Consider the following 23,568-nt stretch of genomic DNA (forward strand, 5'->3'; position numbering starts at 1 on the left):
CTCTTTGCCGGGGTGGCACGAGGTCCCCGGACCTGGTGCGACCCGGACGAGGGGCTGTGCCCGGGGGGCACGAAGCTCTGGACATCAGGCACTTTGCCACCCCGGTGGGGACGGTGCCGTGGTGAGCGGCAGCGTGTCCCCGCGATGCGGAGCTGCCTCCAGCGCGACACCGATCCCAGCTACAGCAACGGCACGGGCGGCAATCAGGGAGGAATTAAAGGATAATTAATGCCAATCCACATGGAAAATTGCTCTCGTCAAACAAACCCGATATCATTTTTTTTGATGAGCTGACAAATTGGGTTGATAAGTAGCGACTGCGCTGACATGATATACCGAGACTTCTGCAAGTCATTTTACTCTTGCCTGGAGGATATTGCCATGAAAACATTAATATTCTGCAAAATCAGTGTAGCATCTCTGACAATGTGATTCACTGGTAGACTTCACGGGGAAATCGTGGCGGTGGCATCGCTGGCGGGGTGCTGGGGGGCTCTGCTCCTGCCCCACCATAATTCCTGGGTGGTAAAACTGATTTTTGCCAGCTCTTTGGCTGCTCCTCGCCTCCGTTTCTCGCACCGTGTGAGCGATGCAGCTGGGGAAGGAGCCACCCGCAGCGACACGGAGTGGGATATGGCAGCTCAGTTTGGAAGGAAAGGCGTGCTGATAGGCGAAGGGAGCGGGGCTGGGGCTGCCGGCGGGACACGGGTCCCGCAGAGCAGCTGGGGGCACGCAGCTCCGCCGAAACACCTGCACTGGCAAACAGCCGCACGCGAGGGCTCGCATCTGGGAAAAAAATGTAGGTCACGGCTACGAGACCGCGAACGGCGTCTGGGGACGTGGTTACACCGAAAAGGGCTTAGCAGCCAGCTCACAGCCCGCGCCGGGACGCGGGGTCCCAGCGCTGCAGCTTAGGGGGTGAGGATGAGCAGAGCAGGGCTGGGGGTCGCCGTGCGGGAGGGCTCCCCCGGACGGTGCTCCTGCCTCAGGGCCCACGGGACAGGGACTGGGAAATCAGAAAGTGCTCGGAGAGGAAGTGCAAGGTAATGGGAGGTGCGGAAAACCTGCCTCCCAGTGACAAGAATTAAAGTGCTCGGCCTATTTAGTGTTTGCGAGAGGAGGTGAGGAGGGGATTTGATCACCGCCTTTGCATACCTGCATGGGGAGAAGCCTGATTGTAGACACCTCATTAATTTATTTTTTTTTTAACGGAAGATAAAGAGAAAAAGCATAAAATTGTTCGGTAGCTGGAGGCTGAAAGCAGACAAATTCAGACTGGAAATAAACTTGGCTTTTTCACCGCTGTTAACCATTGAAGACTCGGCAGGGAAGAGGTGGACGTGATGTCCTTTGAGGCTGCAAAGGAGACCGTGCTGCTTTCCCCAGTGGTCAAAATGGGAAGGGACAGCCTTGGAGCGGGTCCCCAGGGAGAGCTCTGTGCCTGGGCTGCGCGGGCAGGGGCGTCCCAGCGGCTGAACGTCCCCTTCCCTGGATGACACAGGGGCGCGTGGGCTGGGGCTGGGGTCCCGCTGTAACTGGGAGCCTGCCCCTGGAGAATTGTCACCCCGGGGTCCTCTGGGGACAGCGTGTGCAGCACGAGGGGTGCAAAGTGGGGGGCTCCCAGCACATGGGTGCAGCCCTGCCTGCGTGCTCACAGCCTGCTGACCGCTGATCCTCTGCCCGAAGGAATTTCTTTGCATGCTCCGCGAATCTTTGTGCTCCGTCCTTGCAGCCTTAGGGTTTTGTGCCCTTTTTTTTTTTTTTTTTTTTTCTTTTTTCCCCCTCCAGCCTCTCCAACAAAGACACCTATTCTCCCCTCGCGCCCCCGGGGATTTACACAGAAAGCTCACCCTCAACACGGCGAAAGAAAGGCCGGGAGAGGAAGCTCGCACAAAATGCGGTGTGTGGCTCTTTGTCTGCCCTTTGTAACGCCGCTGCACAATGCGCTGCCCCGGCCACCCACCAGACCCCAGGCACCCAAGGTGCCCCCTCGGCGGGGCAGACACCCGCGTCCTGCCCTCGGTACGGGACTTTGGGATTCTCCCCTGCACCACCCGGGGCACAGCCCCATCCTTTGTGCTGGGGAGAGGGGAATTTGGCAGGGAAAGCCCTGCCATGTTCCAGCAGCCCCCCACCCCGGGGCTGAGTGCTGGGGGGGGTCCTCCCATGAGGGGCTTCCATCATCCCGCTCTGACGGCTTTTAACATGCTAATGACCCTCTGCAGGGCAGGAGCAGCTCTGTGTAAAACCCATGTTCAGCCCTCGGTCATGGACATTTGCTCGGAGACACGTTGTTAAATATTTATCCAACCCGCCTCCCCCCCCACCCAGTGCAACACGCGTTAACAATAGCGACCGCCCCGGCCCCTTCCCCCTCGCTGGGGACATGTGGCTCCCAGCCCATGACAGCTAACGTTATCGTTTGTACCTGTGAATTATTGATAAGGGATAAGATAGTCCTTGCAGCGAAAAAATAACGAGGGGCAGGGGCTGTTTGCAGCGCAAATCCTCCTCCCGCTGCAAAACGGGCGGCGGGACCCCTTCCCTGCTGTTGTGCGTGCCTTTGTGCATGGCAGCCCCTCTCCCTGCACGGGTCCTGTCCCCTCTCGGTGACCTGCACCCTCCCCGTGCCCCTGCTGCCTCCGGGGAAGGCATCGCCCGGCCCCGCAGATGGGGTTTTGCAGGGGGAGCTTTCCAGCTGGCGAGGCTCGGGGGGCTCAGGAGGTCTCGGGGCTGGAGGAGGGAGAGTGGTGCCTGGATTTGCGGCCGCCGATGCACGCTGTCCCCAATCTGTCCCTGGATAAAGGGGGATGAGGCTGCTGATCCCCTGGAAAGCAGCGGTGTGGGCTGCAGCCCTGGGAGGGATGGATCCTGTGCTGGCTCAGCGCTGGGGGCTGAGCAGAGGGGCTTGGCGTGGCTGTCCCCAAGGTGCAGAGGGGACAGTTTGTCCTGGAGAGCTGCTCGGCCAGCCCTGCCATGTCTGGGCTTCGGCTGCCTTGCGCAAGGCGCTGGGATGCTGCTTGGGAGGCTGCAGATGGCTTGGGGGGGGGTCTCGTTGTAGCTGGCGTGGGCAGGCAGATTAAAACCAGGGTGCCTTTTTAAGCCAGTCCAAAGCCTGGCTTTGATGCACTTAGCCCCTCAATCCCGCCGCGTTTAGCAGAGAGCCGGGGCATTAGCGTGCACAGCCTGGCCCGGTTTGGGGTCGCAGATCTGCATCCCTCGGCCGGGAGCACCAGGGACAGGCAGGGGCGCTGCTGGCAGCTGCGGCAGGGAAGGGGTGAGTGCAGCCCAGCGGGTGGCTGGCGCTGGCACTGAAGCCATGGGAGCGCGAGCGGTCGCCTCTCCCCACTGCCCTTCCTGCTCCCCGACTCGCCCCCGGTGTGCCACGAAGGCAGGCCGGGCCCCTCAGACATCAACTTTGAAGCGTGAATTTCAAACGCCCTGCGAGTTTGCGGGCAATTACCCGGTGCTGCTCCCTGCCTTCGCTCCCGGCCCTCTCTCTCTTGCAAACCTCCTGCTCTCTGCCCTGGTTTTAGGGGAAGAGCCCGGCCCCGGAGCAGCCACGGGCCGTGCCGGGCTGCGTTGTGCTGCTCCTGCGTGCAGAAGGGGACATGCTGCAGCCCCTCAGCATCCCACGGCCCCCAGCTCCATCCCCGCTGGGTTCTCCAGCCGAGCAGGGGAGACCAAACCCAGCTGCTCTCTGGCCAGAGGGGTTCAGTGGGTGCAGTGGGGACCTCCGGGTGCCCATCGGGGTGGCTGGGGCACCGTAGGGTGCTCGCGTGTGTGGCTGGGGCTGTGCAGGGGCCGGCCCCATCCCTGCATGCTGTGCAAGGCAGAGGCAGGCGGTGTGTGTGAAATGGGCTTCACACGACATCAAATGCACTGCAGTTGGGTGGAAATTGCCTCTCCGAGCATCTGAGCAGCTCCCCGCTATCTCCTCGTGCCTGCCCGTGGTGCTGGCTGGGCTGATAATGCATAAAACACCCGTTCCCCTCCAAGCTGCGGTGGCTGGCACCTCATCTCCGGGCTCGCAGACAATTTGCATTAATGCTTACCTGAGCAACCCGGGGCTCCCTGGCATCCCCTCTGCCTTTACTGCCATGATCGTGCCGAGGGCTTTTGCTCAGGGGCTCAGAGTTTCTGGGCTGCAGCCTTTGTGCTCCGCGAATCCCAAACCCTAATAAAAAGCTCAGGCAGAAGAAAGGGCCCTTCTCCCGATTCACACGAAGCCATGTCCCGGATCCCTTCCCGGCCGGCAAGCTGCATTGTTCCCAGGCAGGATTTCAGTGGGAGAGCCGGCTAATTTGCTGTATTTTACATACCTAATATGTTGTCAGAAATGCTTTTAAATCCCTATAATATTTAATTAGGAGGCGGCTTTCGGCGTATTAGGCGGGAACGGGTCCGTCTAATTAGTTACTGGTGATTTCATACCCGGGAACGTAATTACGCTAGGTACAGGCTGGAGGCAAGCTCCCACGTAGGCACTGGCCCTGTTTGGGAGCTGCTTGGGGGTGCACAGCGGGGTTGCCCTGGCTGCTGTGGGCAAGGTGGGGACAGGCGAGGTGCTGCAGTGTGCCAGGATCAGGCCGTGGCAGGATCAGGCCGTGCCCCCTCGCAGCTCAGGGCTGCTGCTGCTTCCCGCCAGGCTCTGACACCTTCTTGAGACGTGCTTGTCTCCAAACCCTGGTATTTTTAATCTTGGAATCCGACAAAATGTGAATCATCCAAGAGATGTAGGAGCGGGCAGAGTCCTTGGCAGACTGGGGTGTATTTTTAGCCCACATGCATTGGAATTTGACTGTTTCTTAGGGAAAGAAAAAAAAAAAGGTTTTCAGCTCTGAGCACCCAGCTCTGCCCCCCAGGGATCCCTGGTACCCGCTCCGCATTGCATTGCCCAGCCTGAAAATAAAGGGGCTGCGACCCCTGCCCCGTGCACTCCTCCAGGAGCCGGGGGGTGCCGAAATGGGACCGTGCCTGGAACCGGGACCTGGCTGCTGGCCCGGGCAAGCAACACCCAGGGCGGGTGCCGCCGTCCCAAGGCTGCACGGGGACGGTTCCCGTGTGTGTGAGCACTGCCTGCCGTGCATCCTGTGGTGCCAGCCCTGCAGCCTGCCACCGATGCCCCTCACCTCTCTCTGGGCAGCTGCCAGAACTGCCTGCCTGGGCATCCTCCCTCTGCAGGGTATGCGGCCAGGACCCCGCCGCTCGGGGACTTCATCCCCGCTTTAATCCTGGCGGTTGGGAGCCGGGGAGCCGATAATGATGCAGGAGTGTTAATGTCAGCAGGAAACCAGCTTCAATCAGAACTGTTAAAAATAAACCCGCCAGGCCCACTCTGCCAGGGGCAATCAGCCTCGGCGCCTCCTCTCCCTGGGTCCTAGGGCCATGGGCAGCGAGCCACCGGTGTGCCAAGGAGACCGGGGCCACTGCGCTGGGTGCCGGTGGCAACACCTGCACACGCAGCGCGGGCCAGCAGCACACACAGGACTTTGGGGAGCGGTGCAGCCCCGTGAGCACACCTCTCTGGTGCTAGGTCCCATCCTGCGCACCCCGGTCCCCTTCTCTCAGCTGGAACCTGCACCGCAATCCCCGCTTGAGCTGTTTGAAATGCGGCCAGGGATGCGTAACGCGGCAGAGATGGGCACGGAGGAGAAGCGGTAGCAGCGTGCGTGCCTTTTTCTCTGGGACCCCCTGTGAGCTGCGTGCTCTGGCACAGCGCAGGTGATGGCAGCGAGCTGCTCAGCCTCTGTGAAACGCCTGCAGTTGTAGCGACCTCCTGGGGAACGCACAGCCTCCGCTTGTCAGCTTCTTGTGGGGCTGTCAGAGCAAACTGGACGCACGGATAACCTGGAGCCCGGCCATCCAGGCACGTCTGCGAGGCTGTGCCCCACCTCGGAGCCAGCTGCGGGCTCTTGGGGTGCCCGGACCTGACGTGAGATGCGTTCGGAGCAAAGACAGGCCACGCACCGCTAACCTCAAAGCTAACTAACCCCGTGGCAGCTTACAGAGGGACAGGAGCTGCTGCATCGCTGTGAGGCTGACGGGCTGCGCGAGACCCCCAGGCACCCGCGGGCTGCATGCAGGGGGCTCAGTGCCTTGCAGGGTGCTGCTTGTGCCCGCTGCTGCTCCACGTGTGGGGATGAGGGGAGAGGCACTGGGAGCACCCAGGCGTGCTCCTGGCACCTCGTTTGTTTCCCCAAAACAAGGAGGAGGGGTCGAACGCAGGAGGAGGTTCGTGGGTGGGAATGTTTGGTGGCCGGAGGGCTGCAGCTGCACTGCCTGCAGCAGGCAGAGGCTTTCGTGGTGTTTCGGTGCCAGGGGCTTCACGGAGCGCTCCTCCGCGGGGAGCCAGCACGGCTCCCGTCCCCGTCCCCTCTGGCACGGCCACCGCCGGGTGCTGCCCCCCAGACCCACCTGGGAGCAGTGCCACCGGGGTGAGGGCATTGCCTCTCCCCTCGCACCCTCTCCTATCAGGGCTGTTCCCTCCCAGCGCTGTGTGAAATCTCTTTTTCCAGCTGCTGAGCAGGATCTGAGCTGTCCCGCTGACACGTCCCCTGACTGCCAACTCGCAGGGCATCTCACCACGTAACTCCAGCTGGCTCTCGTGGAGTTCAGCGTCGGTTCCAGAGCATCCTGCAGGGCAGAGGGAATTTGCTTCAGCCCGTGCCGGAGCTGGGAGCAGGGTTTGGAGCTGCCATCCCATCCCGGGAGCTGCAGGGTGCGAGCCCCTGGGCAGCCTCGCACCTCTCCTGGCCAGGCTGGGACAGCCGGGACTGGATTCTCGGCTTGGCTCAGCCTCATTCACACCTCGGAGGAATCCAGGAGGGTCGGCAGGGCCGGCTTCACACTTATTAACAATTAAGAGCCTCAGAGGCTGGGTGTCAATTAGCTCTGAGCTCAGCAAACCTCGGGACAAGCCCGCTAATGAGAGGTGCAGCCAGCTCCCCGCAGCGCCGGGGCTGGCCGGGCAGGAGAGCTATTTGCTTTTTCATTTGCACTTTGGAGGAGCGTTGCTGCATGGAGTCGGGGTGTCTCTGCTGCCGTGAGCTGGTGGCAGACAGCGCACGCTGTGTGCTGGAGGATGCGAGTTCCCCATCCCGCAGGGCTGCAGCCCGGCATTGCTCCCGGCATGGCACAGCACTGGCACCCAGCAGGGTCCAGCTGGCCTCGGTGCACGGGGTCGTGACGGGGTGAGGAGGGACTGACCCTGTGCTGACCACCGCAGGGCTGTGCAGGTGCTTCAGCTGCTGCCCGAGCCCCTCTCGGCCCCATGGCAGCGACGGAGGTCACGCTGTGCGTGCTGCTGCTGCCCGCCTGCTCGCAGGCAGAGCCTCGTGTGACCCAGCAGCGGGCGATGCAAACGTGAAATGCGGTGCTCCGGGGCGGCAGGCTGCAGGGAAAGCGGGCACTGGGGGAGCTGGCAGAAAACCACACCTTCGTGGAGGTTTTTGCAGGGGGTTCCTGCTTCTAGAGGACAAGACAGAAGCAAAAGCATGGAAGGAGGGAGGAGAGCAAGCTTGCAGGGTGGAAGGGATGTGGAGGTGGTGAAAAGCCCTCACATATCCATCCGTCTGCTGGAGCCCGGGCAGTCTCAGCCACGCGGCAGGTCCCTCTGCAGGCAGCGGTGCTGGGGCAGGCGCTGTCACTCCCTCGAGTTGTTTTGGTGTGCCAGGGAGCGGGTGGCGATGCCCGGGCCTGGCGTCCGCTCCCCTTCCCGCAGCTAACGAGGTTTCTGGAACAAAGGGACGGCGTGGGGAGGGGGCGGCGACAGGCACGCGGGGTTTGCAGCTTGTTATTTCACTTGTGTTTCCATTAGAGCTGCCGCTTTTAACTTGTTTCCCTCTCTGAAGAGGCTCCAGGGTGGGTGGCAGATGCTTTATTCCCCCTCCGCCTCCCGCCCACCCTCCCCTCTTTTCCTTGGCCAGCTCCTCCTGTTACCACAATATCCCTCCCCGCCGAGCAGAGCCCCGTGGCTCTGGACGTGCAGCGCAGCCCACGCGGGACCTGCTCTTGCCCGCGCTCTGCTCGGCCGTCCGAGCGACACAGCTCTCCGGCTGCAACGGGTTGTGCAGCGCCTGCGTGCCCCGGGAGGGCAGGCGGTGGGGCTGGGGGCAGCGTGGGCTCCGTGAGCCTCTCAGGGCAGCAGAGCAGCGGGAGGCTTTGCACCTTCACCCCGTGCCACGTCTAAATTAGAATTTCTTGATCAGGCTTATGTGGCTGAGGTGTGTGGTTTGGGGTACGTAACGTTGCGATGTTTAGCAGCGCGTTGCCTTGCTCTGGCAAAGGATTGTTTGGTCTCTCTCTCTATATATATATGGGTCTGGCAAGAATGAGCTCAGGTCTGCTGCTTTCCCTGGTGCTGAGGTACAAAGAAACACCGCTGCAAAGAGCCCCAGCTGGGGATGGGGCAGCTCCCCTGAGGGAAATGTCTACCTGCAGTTGGCTGGACCTCGGTGGCCATGACCTAGCGCCCCATCCTGCCCGCCGACGTGCGCCATCCTCCCGTCCCTTTGCAAGGACTGTCCCGCAGCCCAGATCTGCCTGGCTCCTGGGGCAGTGGGACCAGGTCCGGGCCCTGTGTTGGGGTGCAGGGATCACCCCCAGAGGCGGTGCGGCAGCAGGTGATGGAAGTGGCCCCGTGCGCCCTGTCCCCGGTGCCCCTCCGGCTGCGCAGGTCGGGCGGCAGTCTCTCTGGCTGCAGGTCACGGTCTCCCCAGCGCGCCGCGAGCTGCGGCACCGGGAGCCAGGAGGATAATGAGATCTTAATAGTCCAATTATATCCCATCGATTTACTCAGCACATAATTGTTGGCGGCTGGGGCCGCCTGATGAAGCGCTCGCTCCGGCTGCCAGTGGGGCCGGCTCGCGGGAGGGCTGTGCCGCGGCGCAGAGGCTGGATGCTCCTCGCAGCAGCCAGCTGCTCGCCCTTGAACCGCGGCAGGAGCAGCCCCTGGGACCCCAGCAGGGGCAGGGACAGGCAGAGATTGGAGCGGGGACCCTGCTGCGGCTGGGCGGGGGAGTGCCAGCATCGGGGTGACCCCGGGTTCGCTGTCCCTCCGCAGTCATTCCTGGGGGACTGTGCCTCTCCTCCCTCACCCTGGTTGGTGGCAGCAGGCTCCCGGTGACCTCGGGGGTGGCACTTTGAGGCAGGGACGATGCAGGAGGGCGGTCTGCCCCGTCCCCCTCGGCCAGCATGGCAGCTGGGCTGGCGGAGCCCATTAAAAATCGAACAGCCTGACGTAATGCTCACACTGCGGGAGCGCGAACCTGAGGTGGGGCCAGGGGTGGGTGGCACGGTGGGCAAAACACTGCCTCGGTCCCCCAGCTCCCTGCTAGCGCAGCTGCAGGACATCTGTCCCCAGCAGCAGCAGCTCCCCGGGGGGGCCGGGACACTTCTCCTCGGGCACCGCATCCTCGCAGCATCACAGGCTCACCGCTACCTCGAGCAAATTGCGGAGAAGGGACATGCTGTCTGTCCCTCTGCCCTGGGACAAACAGCTTGTGTGGGGACACCGCATTGCTTAATAGCGCCATGGCCCTCACTTGACTCCTCCGGCAAGGTCTCACCCAGCACAGCACCCCACCACAGGGGGGGGACCCCCCCAGTATTTACCCCGCTCGCCCCGGCGGATGCTGCCAAGCCGGGCTGCCCACTGCAGGGAGCTGCAGCACGGGGAGCACCGTGTTGGGGGCTGCCAGGCCCTGCCAGCACGCTTGGCAGGCGGCGGGGGGCTCGGAGGACACGGGGCCGGCACCACTAGGAAGCGATTACCTCCCCGCTGCGCCCGGCCCTAATCCCCTCGCGGCGCACGGGGAGCCAGCTCTCCAAACAAGGCTCAATCAGGTTAAAGTGTGAAGTCGGGATTAGCCGGGAGAATGGGAGCGTGGTGACAGCCTTGGCCTCCCCGCCTGGCCGCTGCGGCCCCCTCCCGCCCGCCGGGCTCTGGCGGCGGAGATTAAGGCTGCCGGGGTTTGTTTGCCTGAGTGGGCTCCCCACTGGGAAGTGATGTCGAACAGTTTTTGCTCGGGCGCCCCGCTAAGCGCTGGGCAGGGCGGCGCGCTGGGGGGTTGGCTCCCGCTGCCGAGCCCCTGCCAGCCCCGAGGGGGCCGCGCCCCCCGCCTGGCACCGCGCCGGGGCTCCCGGCTCGTCCCCCCCGTGCCCTGCTGCGAGGGCACCGCCTGCCCCGCGGCACGTCCTCGTGTCGCACCGGCCAGCACCGTGGGCGCGACAGGGCAGCGTTATCCCCCTCGCGTTTTGGGGGATGAGATCCAAGTAGGTGAGTCTCCAAAATCCCGACCTGCTGCATCAGGTGCTCAAACACCAACGTCCTGCGTGCTACCTGTCAGCACCTGGCCCAGGAGCCTGGCCGTTAAGGTGCTGGGAGACGGGGAAGTGAAGCACGAGCCCTCCCCATCTCGCAGCCGTGGGCTGGGGATGGTGGCTGCTAATTAGCAGGCATCTGCTGGGCCAGAAAGCCCTCCAGGAGGTGAGAGCGGGGACAGAAGGTGTCCGCGATGGGGCTGGGCCAGGAAGGGGTGGAAATGTTCCTGGGGAGCAAGCAGGGGCCCTGCTTTGCAGACAGGCTGCGGAGAGCCTGAGCCAGACCGTGCCCGCTGAGCGTAGGAGGTGCGAGCTTCCCGGTTCGGGTGAGCGGGTGGCTGCAGCCCCCCCGGAGGGCTCACCCAGGCTGTGGGCAGTGCAGGCATTTGACTCTGCCCTCTGGCACTCACAGGAGGGAGGCTGCACAGCCCCACAGCCTGCCCACCCCTCCTCATCCTCCCCCTTCGCACCCCCAGGACTATCAGAGCCCTCTGCGCCCTCACCGTGCAGGGAGCTGCGTGGTCCCCGTGCCAAGGGGACGGAGGAGCTGTGGACGGGCTGGCTGCTTGGGCATCTTCTGGGTTCAGCAACCAGGAGCTCCTGAACTTGAGGTCTTAGAAAAAAACCTAGAAGCAAAACCAGAAAGGACAGACAGGGTGTTAGAGGGGTGCGAGGTGGCGCTGGCACAGCCGCCGAGGGTGCGGGGAGCCGTGCGGCGGAGCGAGGAGAAGCCGTGCCATCTGCTGTTTCCTCGGCGCCAAAGTGTAAAGCAAACATAGCTGGGAGCGACGAAACACCAGGAGGGAAGGGGCCGGGCCTTGTTCTAACGCCGGGGACTGAGGATCCCGCAGGCAAAGCATGTGTTTGTCCTGTTGTCGTCAGCTGGGTAACCGTGCCGGCAGCGTGCGCGCGGCACCGGGGCCTTGCTGAAACCCTCGCATCCAGCGTCTGTCCCTCTTGGCTTCAGTACCCCGAGCGGCAGCACCTCATCGGTGCCTGCCACGAAAAGCTGTGAAGGGGAGAAGCCTCGCGGAGTAAGTTCTGCAACCTTCTCGCCGCGTTTGCCTCGTGAGCTGGAAGTGAGCAGCTTGCAGGCAGACGCCGGGATTCACTCCCCGGGCACGCCGGGGCTGCCGTGTGCTGCGAGTGGAGAAACACGAGGGAGGTTTCGGCCTCCTGCCCCAAAGGACGCTGAAGCGGGGCTCTGGGAGCAGGCAGTGCAGGCGTCTGCTGAGCTGAGGGGCTCCTGGACCCCGGGGAGGCAGAGGGAATGGCAGCATGGGGCACAAATTTACTCCCCAGTGTCCAGGTCCCCATTGCCTGCTGTGGCGGTGGACCCTGAGGTTGGGGTGGGCTGAGCTGCTGCCCCCAGAGCCCACTTTGCAGTGAGGTTTTTGGCCATCACGCTTGTTAAAAGCCAGCCTGGGTGCAGGCAGGGCATCCAGTCCCCTGGTGCGCAGGGCGGGTGATTGCAGGGACGGTGATAAATTAATGACCTGATTATTGGTGCCCTCTGAAGCGCGGGGCAGGCTCCATGGGAATGCCCGTTGGAGCCACCGAGTGTAATTACCGGTTAATCACCAGGGACCTGTAATTATAGCAGTCACAGGGTATTTAAGTGCTGAGGGTTTTCCCAGAGCTGTGCCCTGCTGCTCTGCTCATTGGAGCCAGGGGACACCAGTGCCAGGGAACCCCAGCCACATGCAGCCCCCCTGGATGGAGCCAGGGTCACCTCGGCGTGGCCAGTGGGGCTGCAGGTCCCTGGGGGCCAAATTCTGGTTGTGCAGAGCCCCTTGGGCGTCCCTGGATGCCACGACCCCACCTGGGGACACACTGATCCCGCGCAGCATCGTGTCGTGCAGTCACCGCTCATTTTCCTTCCCGCCTCTTTCTCCCGCAGGGACCTGAGCGAGAACTTCATCCAGGCCATCCCCAGGAAAGCTTTCCGCGGGGCCACCGACCTCAAGAACCTGTGAGTGGCAGCAGGGCCGGGCACGGGCTGGCTCGGAGGAGTTTGGGGTCGGATGGGCAGCGGGCAGTACGGGGAGCCAGCCGGCGGCCCTGCGCTGTCCCAGCAACGCTCCTGCTGCTTTCTCCCGTAGGCAACTGGACAAGAACCAGATCAGCTGCATCGAGGACGGTGCTTTCCGTGCCCTGCGGGGCCTGGAGGTCCTGTAAGTGGCCAGGGGCCAGCTGCAGTCCCCAGCCCACATGCCCTCCCTCGCCTCTCCATCCATCCACCCCAAAGTGGGGAGTGGGTGGGTGCTGCTGCTCCCAGGGGCTTGGTGCCGCCTGGGCCATCTCACGCTCCCCTTTACGACCTGGCCGCCCTGACCTGCCCCCCTCTGCCTTCCTGCAGGACCCTGAACAACAACAACATCACTTCCATCCCCGTGTCCAGCTTCAACCACATGCCCAAGCTGCGGACCTTGTGAGTGTGGGGGCCGTGGGGGCGGGAGGGGACGGAGGGGTTGGAGGGGACACCCCTGCCACCCTCCAAGCGAGGTGGCCTTGGCAACCTGGGGAGATGCCCTCGGGTTCCCCATGACTGCCTCCGCACCCTCTCTGTGTGCCAGTGGCATTTGGGTTGGGGAAACTGGGGCCACCAGAGCTCGGTCTGGTGGGCAGGGGGCATCCCACAGCCGCTGACCCCCCGTCCGCCCGCAGCCGCCTGCACTCCAACCACCTCTTCTGCGACTGCCACCTGGCCTGGCTGTCGCAGTGGCTCCGCCAGCGCCCCACCATCGGGCTCTTCACCCAGTGCGCAGCTCCGGCCCAGCTCCGCGGCCTCAACGTGGCCGAGATCCAGAAGAATGAGTTCAGCTGCTCCGGTGAGGGGGTCGGGGAGGCGGCGGGCACCGGGGCGGGGATATGGACGGGGGGCACAAAGTCTGCCCTGTGGATTCAGCCCACCTCCGCTGCCTGGGCTCAGATGCGCGCCACGGGCTCCAGCCCTGGTGTGGGGACACCACGGGGACACCTGCACCCTGTCGCTGTGACAAGGGGGTGTAAGTCTGTGCCCTCGGAGCTGCGTGCCTTTTGTACGGGGTTGGGGCACAGCGGGACCTTGTGCACCCGTAGCTCCGTGCCACCAGGGTCCCTTCCCGGGGCGGTGCCACCCTCCTGTCCCAGCCCTTTGCAATCCCCGTGCTGGCCGCTTCCCCGGCAGGACAAACGGAGGCGGCACGTGCCCAGCTCTGCAGCTTGTCCTCCGGCTCCTGCCCGGCCATGTGCACTTGCAGCAACGGCATCGTGGACTGTCGGGGCAAGGGGCTGACGGCCATCCCCGCCAACCTGCCCGAGACCATGACGGAGATGTGAGTGCGGGGCCGCGGCGGCGGGGACCCTGCAGTCACCGCCGGCACGGGGTGGCTGGAGGCGGGGGGACATGGGGATGAGTGCCCCTGCGGGGCAGCGGGCCTTGCCCTTCTCTCACACCGCCCAGGTTCATCCCTGGATTTAGCTGCATTAAAAATGTAAATAGAGAAATAATCTCCTTAGGGGAATCCAATTATGGCACAAAGCCCCTGCTGGGATGCGAGGCCTGCGAGGCAGCCGGCGCCCCCAGACCCAGGCTGCTGGGGGGAGGAGGTGCTGCCCCGGCCCCCAATGCTGCCCCCTGCCCTCTGTGCCCCCCACCAGTGTGGTCCCCCCGTGTCACCCTCCCTGATGGAGAAAGCCCTGACCACACGCTGCAAGTTGTCCCCAGTGCTGCTCCGGTGGGGTGATTTATTGCAAGCCTGGGGTCTTGTAGCCCCCCCGGCCCGTCCATGGGGTGCTGGGGCTCAGCCAGCCCCGCAGCCCTCACCTCTCCTCTTTTTTATTGCAGACGCCTGGAGCTCAACGGCATCAAGTCCATCCCCCCCGGTGCCTTCTCCCCGTACAAGAAGCTGCGGAGGATGTAAGCGTGCTCCCCGACCGCTCCAGCACCCCACACCCCTCAGGCCGCCGCTGGGAGGACCCCAGCTGGAAGGACGGGGGCATGGGGTGAAAGCAAAATGGGGTGAGGCCGCCTTGTTCCTTTGGGTTTCAGAGACCTGAGCAACAACCAGATCTCGGAGATCGCCCCCGACGCCTTCCAGGGGCTGCGCTCGCTGAACTCGCTGTGAGTGCCCGCACCGGGGGCACGGGGCGCAGGGTGGAGGTGGCACCCCCGGGTGCTGCCCCGCGCTGCCCCCACCCGACCCCTCACACCCCCCTTTTCTCCAGGGTGCTGTACGGCAACAAGATCACGGACCTCCCCAAGGGCGTCTTCGGGGGACTTTTTGCCCTGCAGCTGCTGTAAGGCTCCGGTGGGATGCTCCGCGGGGACACTGGGGCCGTCAGTGCCGTCGGCCGTGGCACCACACAGGGGTTCAGGGTTTGCCACATCCTCACCTCCTGCCTTCCCCGCCAGGCTCCTCAACGCCAACAAGATCAACTGCGTGCGGGCGGACGCCTTCCAGGACCTGCAGAACCTCTCGCTGCTCTCGCTCTACGACAACAAGATCCAGAGCCTGGCCAAGGGCACCTTCACCTCCCTGCGGGCCATCCAGACCCTGTGAGTGCCCGCATGGCTGCGGGGCGGCGTCCTGGGGGATGCCGCAGCGGGGTCCCCGTGTGGTGGCAGCAGGTGCTCCCCCCCCCCCCGGTGGCTGCCGGTCACCCGCTGCCCTTGGCGCAGGCACCTGGCCCAGAACCCCTTTGTCTGCGACTGCAACCTGAAGTGGCTGGCGGATTTCCTCCGCGCCAACCCCATCGAGACCAGCGGCGCCCGCTGCGCCAGCCCCCGGCGCCTGGCCAACAAGCGCATCGGGCAGATCAAGAGCAAGAAGTTTCGCTGCTCGGGTGAGAGCCGTCCTCGTCCCCCTCCTGCAGCCCGCCGTCCCCTGCCGTGCGCTCGGTGGTGCTGACGTGCTTTTTCTTTCTGCAGCCAAGGAGCAGTATTTCATCCCAGGTAAGAGGCAGTGGTGCTCGTGCAGGACCCTGAGCCCTGGCCCTGCGTTTCCCATGTTTTCTGGTTGCTGAGGTCTGGGTGCTGCGCTACCAAAAGCACTGGGTGCCGGGAGGGATTGCAGCCTCAGTCATGCCGTTATCCCCACGGGCACAGATGGCTCCGGGTGCAGACGGGCTCTGTGTGCAGCACCCCGCATTCCCAGGACAAATGTCCCTGCGGATAATGTCCCCTATCCTCCCACCCCGTCGGGCACACAGGGGACCATAGGTGCACATTTCGGACTGGCTGGGGTGCGGGAGGACCAGAGCAGCACCCGGCTGGGTGCAGCCCCCGAGCCCCTGCCCTCGCGCAGGGACGGAGGACTACCAGCTCAACAGCGAGTGCAACAGCGACGTGGTCTGCCCCCCGAAGTGCCGCTGCGAGTCCGGCGTGGTCGAGTGCTCCAACCTGAAGCTCACCAAGATCCCGGAGCGCATCCCGCAGTCCACGGCCGAGCTGTAAGAGCCGCTGCCCTCCCCTCCCGCGGCCGCAGCCTCACCGGCGCCGGGTTTCGCTGAGGGTTCGGTTTGTGCCAGGCTCTTCGCAGCCATCTCCTGAGCTCTTTTCCCTGCTGCCCACCCCAGGCGCTTGAACAACAACGAAATCTCCGTCCTGGAGGCCACCGGCATCTTCAAGAAGCTTCCTCATCTGAAGAAAATGTGAGGATCAGGCAGGCACGGCCCTGCCGGGAGTGCCTGGGGGGTGGGAAGGTGCATGGGGTCCTGATGTCGGGGTGTGAAATTGGGACACATCCCCCCCCCGAGGGACCCCCGCCATCATGGGGTGCTCAGTGGGACTCAAGGTGGCAGGGTTCGGGGTGCAGCCAGGGCAGAGCCCCCCTGTCCCAGCCTGCTGCTTCCTCCTCCCTGCAGCAACCTCAGCAACAACAAGGTGTCGGAGATCGAGGATGGGGCATTCGAGGGGGCCGCGTCCGTCAGCGAGCTGCACCTCACCGTCAACCAGCTGGAGTCGGTGCGCAGCGGCATGTTCAGGGGCCTGGACGGGCTGAGGACCCTGTGAGTCTCCCTCCACCATGGGGACGGGGATGTCCCTGCTCCTTCTGCCCCTGCCCATGCCACCAGCCTGGTGCTGTTGGCATCGCTGCGGGGCCAGCTCGGGAGCACCGTACCCAGCCCCCGGCTGTATCCAGAGCTGGGGCTGGTGTCAGCAACAGCCCTTGGGGGGTGGGCAGAGGCTTCTCCAGCCACCCAGGTCCTGCCTGAGGCGTGCACAGCCCGGGCACGGTTATTAGGTGCCCTGATCCCCCCGCAGGATGCTGAGGAACAACCGCATCAGCTGCATCCACAACGACAGCTTCACGGGGCTGCGCAACGTGCGCCTGCTCTCGCTGTACGACAACCAGATCAGCACCATCACGCCGGGCGCCTTCGACACGCTGCAGTCCCTCTCCACGCTGTACGTCGGGGGCCCCGGGGAGCTGCCCCCACCCCGGGGGTGCTCACAGACCACTTGGTGGGAGGTGGAGGCGGATGGGGGTCCTGGCCCTTCGGCTGTCCCTGTCGCACCGGGGGTGCAGGAGGTGCAGCAGACCCGGGGGGGGCTGTCCCAGGTCTCAGGTGGTGCCCCCCCCGGCTTCCCCCATGTGCAGGAACCTGCTCGCCAACCCCTTCAACTGCAACTGCCAGCTGGCCTGGCTGGGGGACTGGCTGCGCAAGAGGAAGATCGTGACGGGGAACCCGCGGTGCCAAAACCCCGACTTCCTCCGGCAGATCCCGCTGCAGGACGTGGCCTTCCCCGACTTCAGGTGTGAGGAAGGTAACTCACATCCTCCCGTCCCAGCGCCGTCCCCGGTCCCGTGCCAGCCACCAGCACCCCACGGCGAGCTGGGGTCCCCCCCCTGCCCCTTGGTGCCCTCCCCTAACGATGCCCCAGAGCTGGGCAGAGGGAGCAGGCAGGGAACGTGCGTGTCGAGAGAAAAGCCCCTTTTTAAAGAAAAATTAGAACAGCTTTTCAGCCCTCTGGAAAATATTTACAAACGAATCGTCCTCCTCCAACTCGTTGCAGCCCGAAGGGTTGCATCCTGCGCCTTGCCTGGAGGGGTTAGGTAACGCACGGCCGTCCTGGGGCTGCTGCTTGCCCTTCTCTCTGCAGTCTCCATGACTGCAATTTTGCTTGAAAATGGCAAAAATTGGGACAGCCTTGAGCTGTCTGTTTGCACCCATCCTGGTGGGGTGGCAGTTTGGGTGCAGGAGCAGGACTGCGTGCACCCAGGTGCTGCACCCTTGCTTTGGGGCGAGGGGAGATGATGGGCGCGGGTGCTGAAGGTGTAAGGCACGGAGCCCAGCCTCACGTGGTGGCTGCAGGATGCCACACCGTGTCCTGGTGACACTGTGGCTCCTCCTTGCCCCGTGCAGGTCAGGAGGAGACGAGCTGCATCCCGCGGCCCCAGTGCCCTCAGGAGTGCACCTGCCTCGACACCGTGGTCCGCTGCAGCAACAAGCACCTGAAGGCCCTGCCCAGGGGCATCCCCAAGAACGTCACGGAGCTGTGAGTGCCACATCGAGGGTCTCCCTTCCTCCTCCACCACTCTGCTGCAGGGTGTCTGGGGTCGGGGTGCACCCCTGTCCTGGCTGGGGGCAAAGGGACCGTGCCCAGGTGCTACCCCAGCACGGTGCTGAGCCCCTCTGCAGCCTCAGGGCCACCAAGGGTGGTGTGCAAGGGCTGCTGTCACAGCACAGGGTCCCCAGCAGCCTGCCCCACGCACGGGCTGTGCACATGCATATGCATGACACCCCCCCAGACCCCTGCTCTGTCTCGCACCCCCCTCCTCTCCCTGCATCCTCCTCTCTCACACATGCCTTGCGAGTGGTTACGGCCGCCCACGCTCGCGGCGGGTGTGTAAAGGCAGCACATGTCTGCCCGCACACACACACTGCTGGGGAACTGCCCCCGGGGACCCGCATGTGGGGCCCGTGGGTGTGCAAATGCATCTGCATCCCGGATCCCCGGCGGCCAGGGAGGCCCCGAGATCCCCGTGGGTGCAGGGAGGGAGGTGGTGCTGGGGGTGCTCCTGCAGCCCAAAGCCTGTGCGGGGTGCTCCGTGCAGAAGTGGGAGGGCAGAGGGTGCTTCTCGGCCACCCCAAGGTGCTTCCCTTCTCCCTTCAGCTACCTGGATGGGAACCAGTTCACCCAGGTGCCCGGGCAGCTCTCCACCTTCAAGTACCTGCAGCTCGTGTAAGTAGCCAGGGGCAGGAGCCCCGGCAGCCGGTCCCTCTGCTGGGACCCGTGGGTGACAGCTCAGGCCGCCCCCGTGGCGTGACACCCCCCAGGAGGGCAGGGATGCGCGCAGGGCCCCCTGTGCTCTGCCCGCCACACGGCTGGCTGGGAGCAGTGCCCCGGCACCCCGTGGCCATCAGAGCCGTGCGGGTGGGTGGGCGGCCAGCGGGGACGAGGCAGGGCTGGCCCCAGCCCCTGGGCTCTGTGTTTTGCAGCGACCTGAGCAACAACAGGATCAGCTCCCTGAGCAACTCCTCCTTCACCAACATGAGCCAGCTCACCACCCTGTAAGTGCGCTCCCCGGGCTTGCAGCCTGCCCGCGCTGCGGGGGGATGTTCCCAGGGGACCCCAAGGACCAGGGGTGCCGGGGACACCAGGATCTCCCCCTTCACCTGGGTGAAGGGGTGGCTGAGCTGCCGGGGGTGCCGGGGGGCAGGACGTGGGGTGGCTGGCGGGGGCGTGCAGCTCGCAGCGGCTTCTCGTGGTGCTCGCCGTGCTGTGTCGCCTCCTCCTTCCCTTGCGCAGGATCCTGAGCTACAACTCCCTGCAGTGCATCCCGCCGCTGGCCTTCGAGGGCCTGCGCTCCCTGCGGCTGCTGTAAGTGCCTGCCCCAGCCCTGCTCACCGCCCCGCGCTGTCCCCACGTTCCCCGTGTCACTCGCAGGGGACCCGGAGGCGCGGGGATCACGGGGCTCCCTGTTCTCCGCAGGTCTCTCCACGGCAATGACATCTCCAGCCTCCCCGAGGGCATCTTCGCAGACGTCACCTCCCTGTCCCACCTGTGAGTATCTCCTGCTCCAGGCAGAGCCCAGCGCTGAACGCAGGTTTGGGAGACCTGCAAAACCCACGGGGCTGTCTAGGGGCCGTGCTGCCTCCCCTTCCCTTTGGGCTGGTGCTGGGGGAAGTGTTTGCAGGGCGTACCAGTGCTGTGCTGGCCCTCCCAAATGCTGAGTGCCCCGGGCCAGGTGTGCACACGCTGTGTTTGCTGCGCCACGGTGATGTGTTTGCTGCTCTCTGTGCTGGCAGCTGGTCCCGCTCCTGGCATCTGGGGCATTTTGGCTGCTCCTGCAGATGCTGAGAGCATCTCACCGTCTGGGATGCTCTCAGGAAGACCCCCTGCCCTCGCCATCCCTGCCTCTCACTGCAAGCAGCAGGACTAGCAGCCCACCGCCTCGCCAGCCGCCGGCAGTGACAGCCCTGCACAGCCCCGGCGCTGCCGGCTCGTGCCGCTGCTGCCTCCTCAAGGCCTGGCACCTCTCCCGAGCACGGCGTGCGCCGTCCCCACCGCCTCGCGTCCGCCCTGCCTGTCTTAGCCCAGTGCTTGCCCGTGCTGCAGCGGTGGGGGATTTTTTCCCTGCATTTTCCAGGAGATAAAGTGCCCTTCCCTGCAGTGGGATGGGGGCTCAGGGTGTTTTAGCACCAGGAGAGGAGGCACCGCAGCCCTCAGGGCCCCCAGTTTTGCCCTTCCTTCCCCTGCAGAGCCATCGGGGCCAACCCCCTGTACTGCAGCTGCAACCTGCGCTGGCTCTCCAGCTGGGTCAAGACCGGGTACAAGGAGCCGGGCATCGCCCGCTGCGCCGGGCCCCCCGACATGGAAGGGAAGCTGCTGCTCACCACCCCCGCCAAGAAGTTTGAGTGCCAGGGTGAGCAGCGCCTGTGCTGTCTGTCTGTCTGTCTGTCTGTCCGTCCACCCGTGCCCTCCGTGGGCGAGCCAGGCTGCCTCCTGCTCCGTGCACGGCAGCGATGCTCCGTGGGCATGAGGGACACCAGCACGTGGAGGATTTTATCAAATAGGGTTGCTTCTGTCCCCTCGCTGGTGGCAAATCCCTGGTGATCAACAAACACATGCCCATCCCCGCTGCCTCCCCGTGCTCACAGCTGCATCCCCGCTTCCCTCCCCGCAGGGCCCCCAGCCCTGAGCATCCAGGCCAAGTGCAACCCCTGCCTCTCCAGCCCCTGCCAGAACCAGGGCACCTGCCACAACGACCCGCTCGGATCCTACCGCTGCGCCTGCCCCGCCGGCTACAAGGTAGCGTGGCCCTGGGGTCCCCCAGCTGGGGGGGGACACGTCCCTGCACCGTGTGGGGTCACAACACGGGGGCTCTGCATGCCTGCAGCAGCGGGGGGGGGGACAGGGCACGGTGCCACAACCCCCTCCTCGCTCCCACCGCTCCCTTCATCCCCAGGGCAGGGACTGCGAGGTGCCTCTCGACGGCTGCTCCTCCAAACCCTGTGCTAACGGCGGCACCTGCCAGCCCCAGGAGGGGGAAGGAGGCGGGTTCAGGTGAGTGCTGCATGGGGACCCGTGAAATTTGCGTGTTGGGGCAGCAGCGTGGAGCAGCGGCACCCCAGGGACATGCGAGGTGCTTCCTTCCTCTGGGACATCGCACTCGCCCGGCTCCCGGAGACCCAGCAGCTCTATCCCTCTGCCGGGCACTGGTTGCAGCCGTGGTACAGGGCAGGATGCGGCCCTGGTCCTGTGGCCATGCCCCTGCCTAACCCTCGCTACCCCGAACGCTTCAGGCTTTTCTGGGAACTGGGGCGCAATTAGCAGCCGAAAATAGCCGCTGGGCTGCGGGCGGAGGAGGGCTGCGCAGCCTCGTGGCCTCCTGTGCTAAATGGCCTCTCTCAGCCCGTTGTCTTGGCAACTCAGCATCCTCGCCAAGCGCCCGGCCGGGCTGGGCTGCGCTGCTCCCCAGGCAGCTGCAGGGCAGGGGTGCGCGGGGCCCTGCTCCCCGGAGCCCCTGTGCGCACGTGTGGTCCGTGCCGAGGTCGTGTGCCGGTGTTTTTGGGGAGATCGCCCCCAAAATGCTGTTTTCTGCCTTGTAGGTGCCTGTGTGCAGTGGGTTTTGAGGGCCCGAGCTGCCACACCATCAGTGACCCCTGCAGGGAGCACAGCTGTGAGAACGGGGGCTCCTGCGTGCCCGGGGCCACCAACTACACCTGCCTGTGCCCTGCCCGCTACACAGGTAACTGGCGTGGGAGCCAGCTGGCCCCACGGCCTCGCCATCCCATTAGCAGGACGTGCCCGGTGTTTTTCTGGGGTCTGAGGCTGTCCCCCGGGGTCTGGAGCTGTGTGGGGACCCGTCTGGGTACCCCCCGACACCCCCTTTCTGCCCCACAGGGGATTTCTGCGAGCAGCCGCCGGATTTCTGCTCGGCTGAGCTCAGCCCCTGCCAGCACGGCTCCACGTGCGTCTCCACCAGCCAGGGGCCCAGGTGAGCCTCGGCCCACAGCGGGGTTGTTTTTTGGGGGGGCTGCAGCTTGCAGGGTGGTGGGGGGCACCGGGGAGGGATGCTGGGGAGTCGCAGCGGGGTTGGGGCAGCCGTGATCCCCATCCTGCCCCAGGTGCGAGTGTGTGCCCGGCTATGTGGGGAGCAACTGCAGCGAGGACTTCGACGACTGCCAGGACCACCGGTGCCAGAACAACGCTCGCTGCGTGGACGAGGTGAACGGCTACTCCTGCCTCTGCACCGAGGGCTACAGGTACCGCTGGGGGGGCTAACGGGGGTGTCACCGTGCAGGAGGGACCAGTCCTGGCCACCACATCCAGCCATCCCTGCAGCGTACGAGGAGAGGCCATCCCCGTCCCCACGGTGTGGTCCCCAGGAGGGACCCCAGGGCAGGGCTTGGCATCTTCATGTCCCCCTGGTGCTGCTGGCACCGGGCAGGGCAGGTGGGGGACCCCAACATGGGTGGGTGCTGCCAGCATCCCGTGGGACGGGGGGTGACGGGGAGGGAGGTTTCCCAGCCCCGTGCCCAGCGCGCCCTCGGCCCCGCAGCGGGCAGCTGTGCGAGATGCCCCCCCGTGCCGCCGGCCAGCCCGGCCCCTGCGAGCGAGCCGAGTGCCAGAACGGGGCCGCCTGCGTGGAGCGGGGCGCCCGCGCCCTCTGCCAGTGCCTGCCCGGCTTCGGCGGCCCCAAGTGCGAGAAGCTGCTGAGCGTCAACTTCGTGGACCGCGACACGTACCTGCAGTTCACCGACCTGCAGGACTGGCCCCGGGCCAACATCACCCTGCAGGTGAGGGCGCGGGGCCACGCAGGGTAACAGGGGGCAGCTGTGGGGCACAGGGTCCCACTTCTGCCACCCCCAGGTCTCCACGGCTGAGGGCAATGGCATCCTGCTGTACAACGGCGACAGCGACCACATGGCCGTGGAGCTGTACCAGGGCCACGTCAGGGTCAGCTACGACCCTGGCACCCACCCCAGCTCGGCCATATACAGGTACCGGCCGTCCCTGCTCCCCGCGGCCCCGACCCCGTTGCGCGGGCACGGTGCCACACCGGGGGGACAGGGCGCGCCCCGGTGACACGGCCCTCCCTGCCAGCGCCGAGACCATCAACGACGGGCAGTTCCACACCGTGGAGCTGGTGACCTTCGACCAGATGGTGAACCTCTCCATCGACGGCGGCAGCCCCATGACCATGGACAACTCGGGCAAGCACTACACGCTGAACAGCGAGGCCCCGCTCTACGTGGGAGGTAGGGGGTCAGCAGGGTGTTGGGGGTGGCAGGGGGTGGCCGGGCACACGGTGACGGCCCCGCTCTCCCCAGGGATGCCCGTGGACGTCAACTCGGCCGCCTTCCGCCTCTGGCAGCTCCTCAACGGCACCAGCTTCCACGGGTGCATCCGCAACCTCTACATCAACAACGAGCTGCAGGACTTCACCAAGACGCGGATGACGCCCGGCGTGGTGCCGGGCTGCGAGCCCTGCCGCAAGCTCTACTGCCTGCACGGCATCTGCCAGCCCGCCGGCACGCACGGCCCCGTCTGCCACTGCGAGCCCGGCTGGGACGGGCCCCACTGCGACCAGCCCCGCGGCGGCCCCTGCCAGGGGCACAAGTGAGTGCCCCCGCCCCGCCGGCTGCCCCACGGCACCGGTTCTGCCCCACCGCAAGTGGCCCAGCCATTGCCATGCGGTGGCCGTGCCATGTCACACCCGCACCATGCCATACCCGTGCCGGCGCCACCGTGCCGTGCGTGTCGGTGCTGTGCTGTGCCATGCAACAGGCACCTGACGGCCGTGGGTGCCC

The 23,568-nt window shown here is 65.1% G+C and overlaps 1 protein-coding gene across 2 annotated transcripts in view; it reads left to right on the plus strand.

The window, feature by feature from the left end:
- The window catches only part of SLIT1 (slit guidance ligand 1), a 46,333-nt gene that overhangs the window by 20,143 nt on the left and 2,622 nt on the right, over positions 1-23,568 (plus strand). For both annotated transcript variants that reach the window (XM_083844013.1, XM_083844012.1), the window contains exons 5-35: positions 12,224-12,295; positions 12,426-12,497; positions 12,683-12,754; positions 12,991-13,154; positions 13,493-13,640; positions 14,153-14,224; positions 14,357-14,428; positions 14,533-14,604; positions 14,720-14,863; positions 14,987-15,150; positions 15,236-15,259; positions 15,612-15,756; positions 15,883-15,957; positions 16,171-16,314; positions 16,571-16,714; positions 16,908-17,074; positions 17,674-17,806; positions 18,425-18,493; positions 18,751-18,822; positions 19,061-19,132; positions 19,244-19,315; positions 20,014-20,177; positions 20,439-20,563; positions 20,721-20,818; positions 21,364-21,503; positions 21,659-21,752; positions 21,883-22,020; positions 22,317-22,554; positions 22,628-22,758; positions 22,862-23,016; positions 23,089-23,377. In XM_083844013.1, the coding sequence (XP_083700139.1) occupies positions 12,224-12,295; positions 12,426-12,497; positions 12,683-12,754; positions 12,991-13,154; positions 13,493-13,640; positions 14,153-14,224; positions 14,357-14,428; positions 14,533-14,604; positions 14,720-14,863; positions 14,987-15,150; positions 15,236-15,259; positions 15,612-15,756; positions 15,883-15,957; positions 16,171-16,314; positions 16,571-16,714; positions 16,908-17,074; positions 17,674-17,806; positions 18,425-18,493; positions 18,751-18,822; positions 19,061-19,132; positions 19,244-19,315; positions 20,014-20,177; positions 20,439-20,563; positions 20,721-20,818; positions 21,364-21,503; positions 21,659-21,752; positions 21,883-22,020; positions 22,317-22,554; positions 22,628-22,758; positions 22,862-23,016; positions 23,089-23,377 (3,741 nt within the window). The remainder of the gene's footprint in view (positions 1-12,223; positions 12,296-12,425; positions 12,498-12,682; positions 12,755-12,990; positions 13,155-13,492; positions 13,641-14,152; positions 14,225-14,356; positions 14,429-14,532; positions 14,605-14,719; positions 14,864-14,986; positions 15,151-15,235; positions 15,260-15,611; positions 15,757-15,882; positions 15,958-16,170; positions 16,315-16,570; positions 16,715-16,907; positions 17,075-17,673; positions 17,807-18,424; positions 18,494-18,750; positions 18,823-19,060; positions 19,133-19,243; positions 19,316-20,013; positions 20,178-20,438; positions 20,564-20,720; positions 20,819-21,363; positions 21,504-21,658; positions 21,753-21,882; positions 22,021-22,316; positions 22,555-22,627; positions 22,759-22,861; positions 23,017-23,088; positions 23,378-23,568) is intronic.

Source organism: Anser anser (assembly GCF_964211835.1).
Source record: "Anser anser genome assembly, chromosome: 7".
NCBI lineage: Eukaryota > Metazoa > Chordata > Aves > Anseriformes > Anatidae > Anser > Anser anser.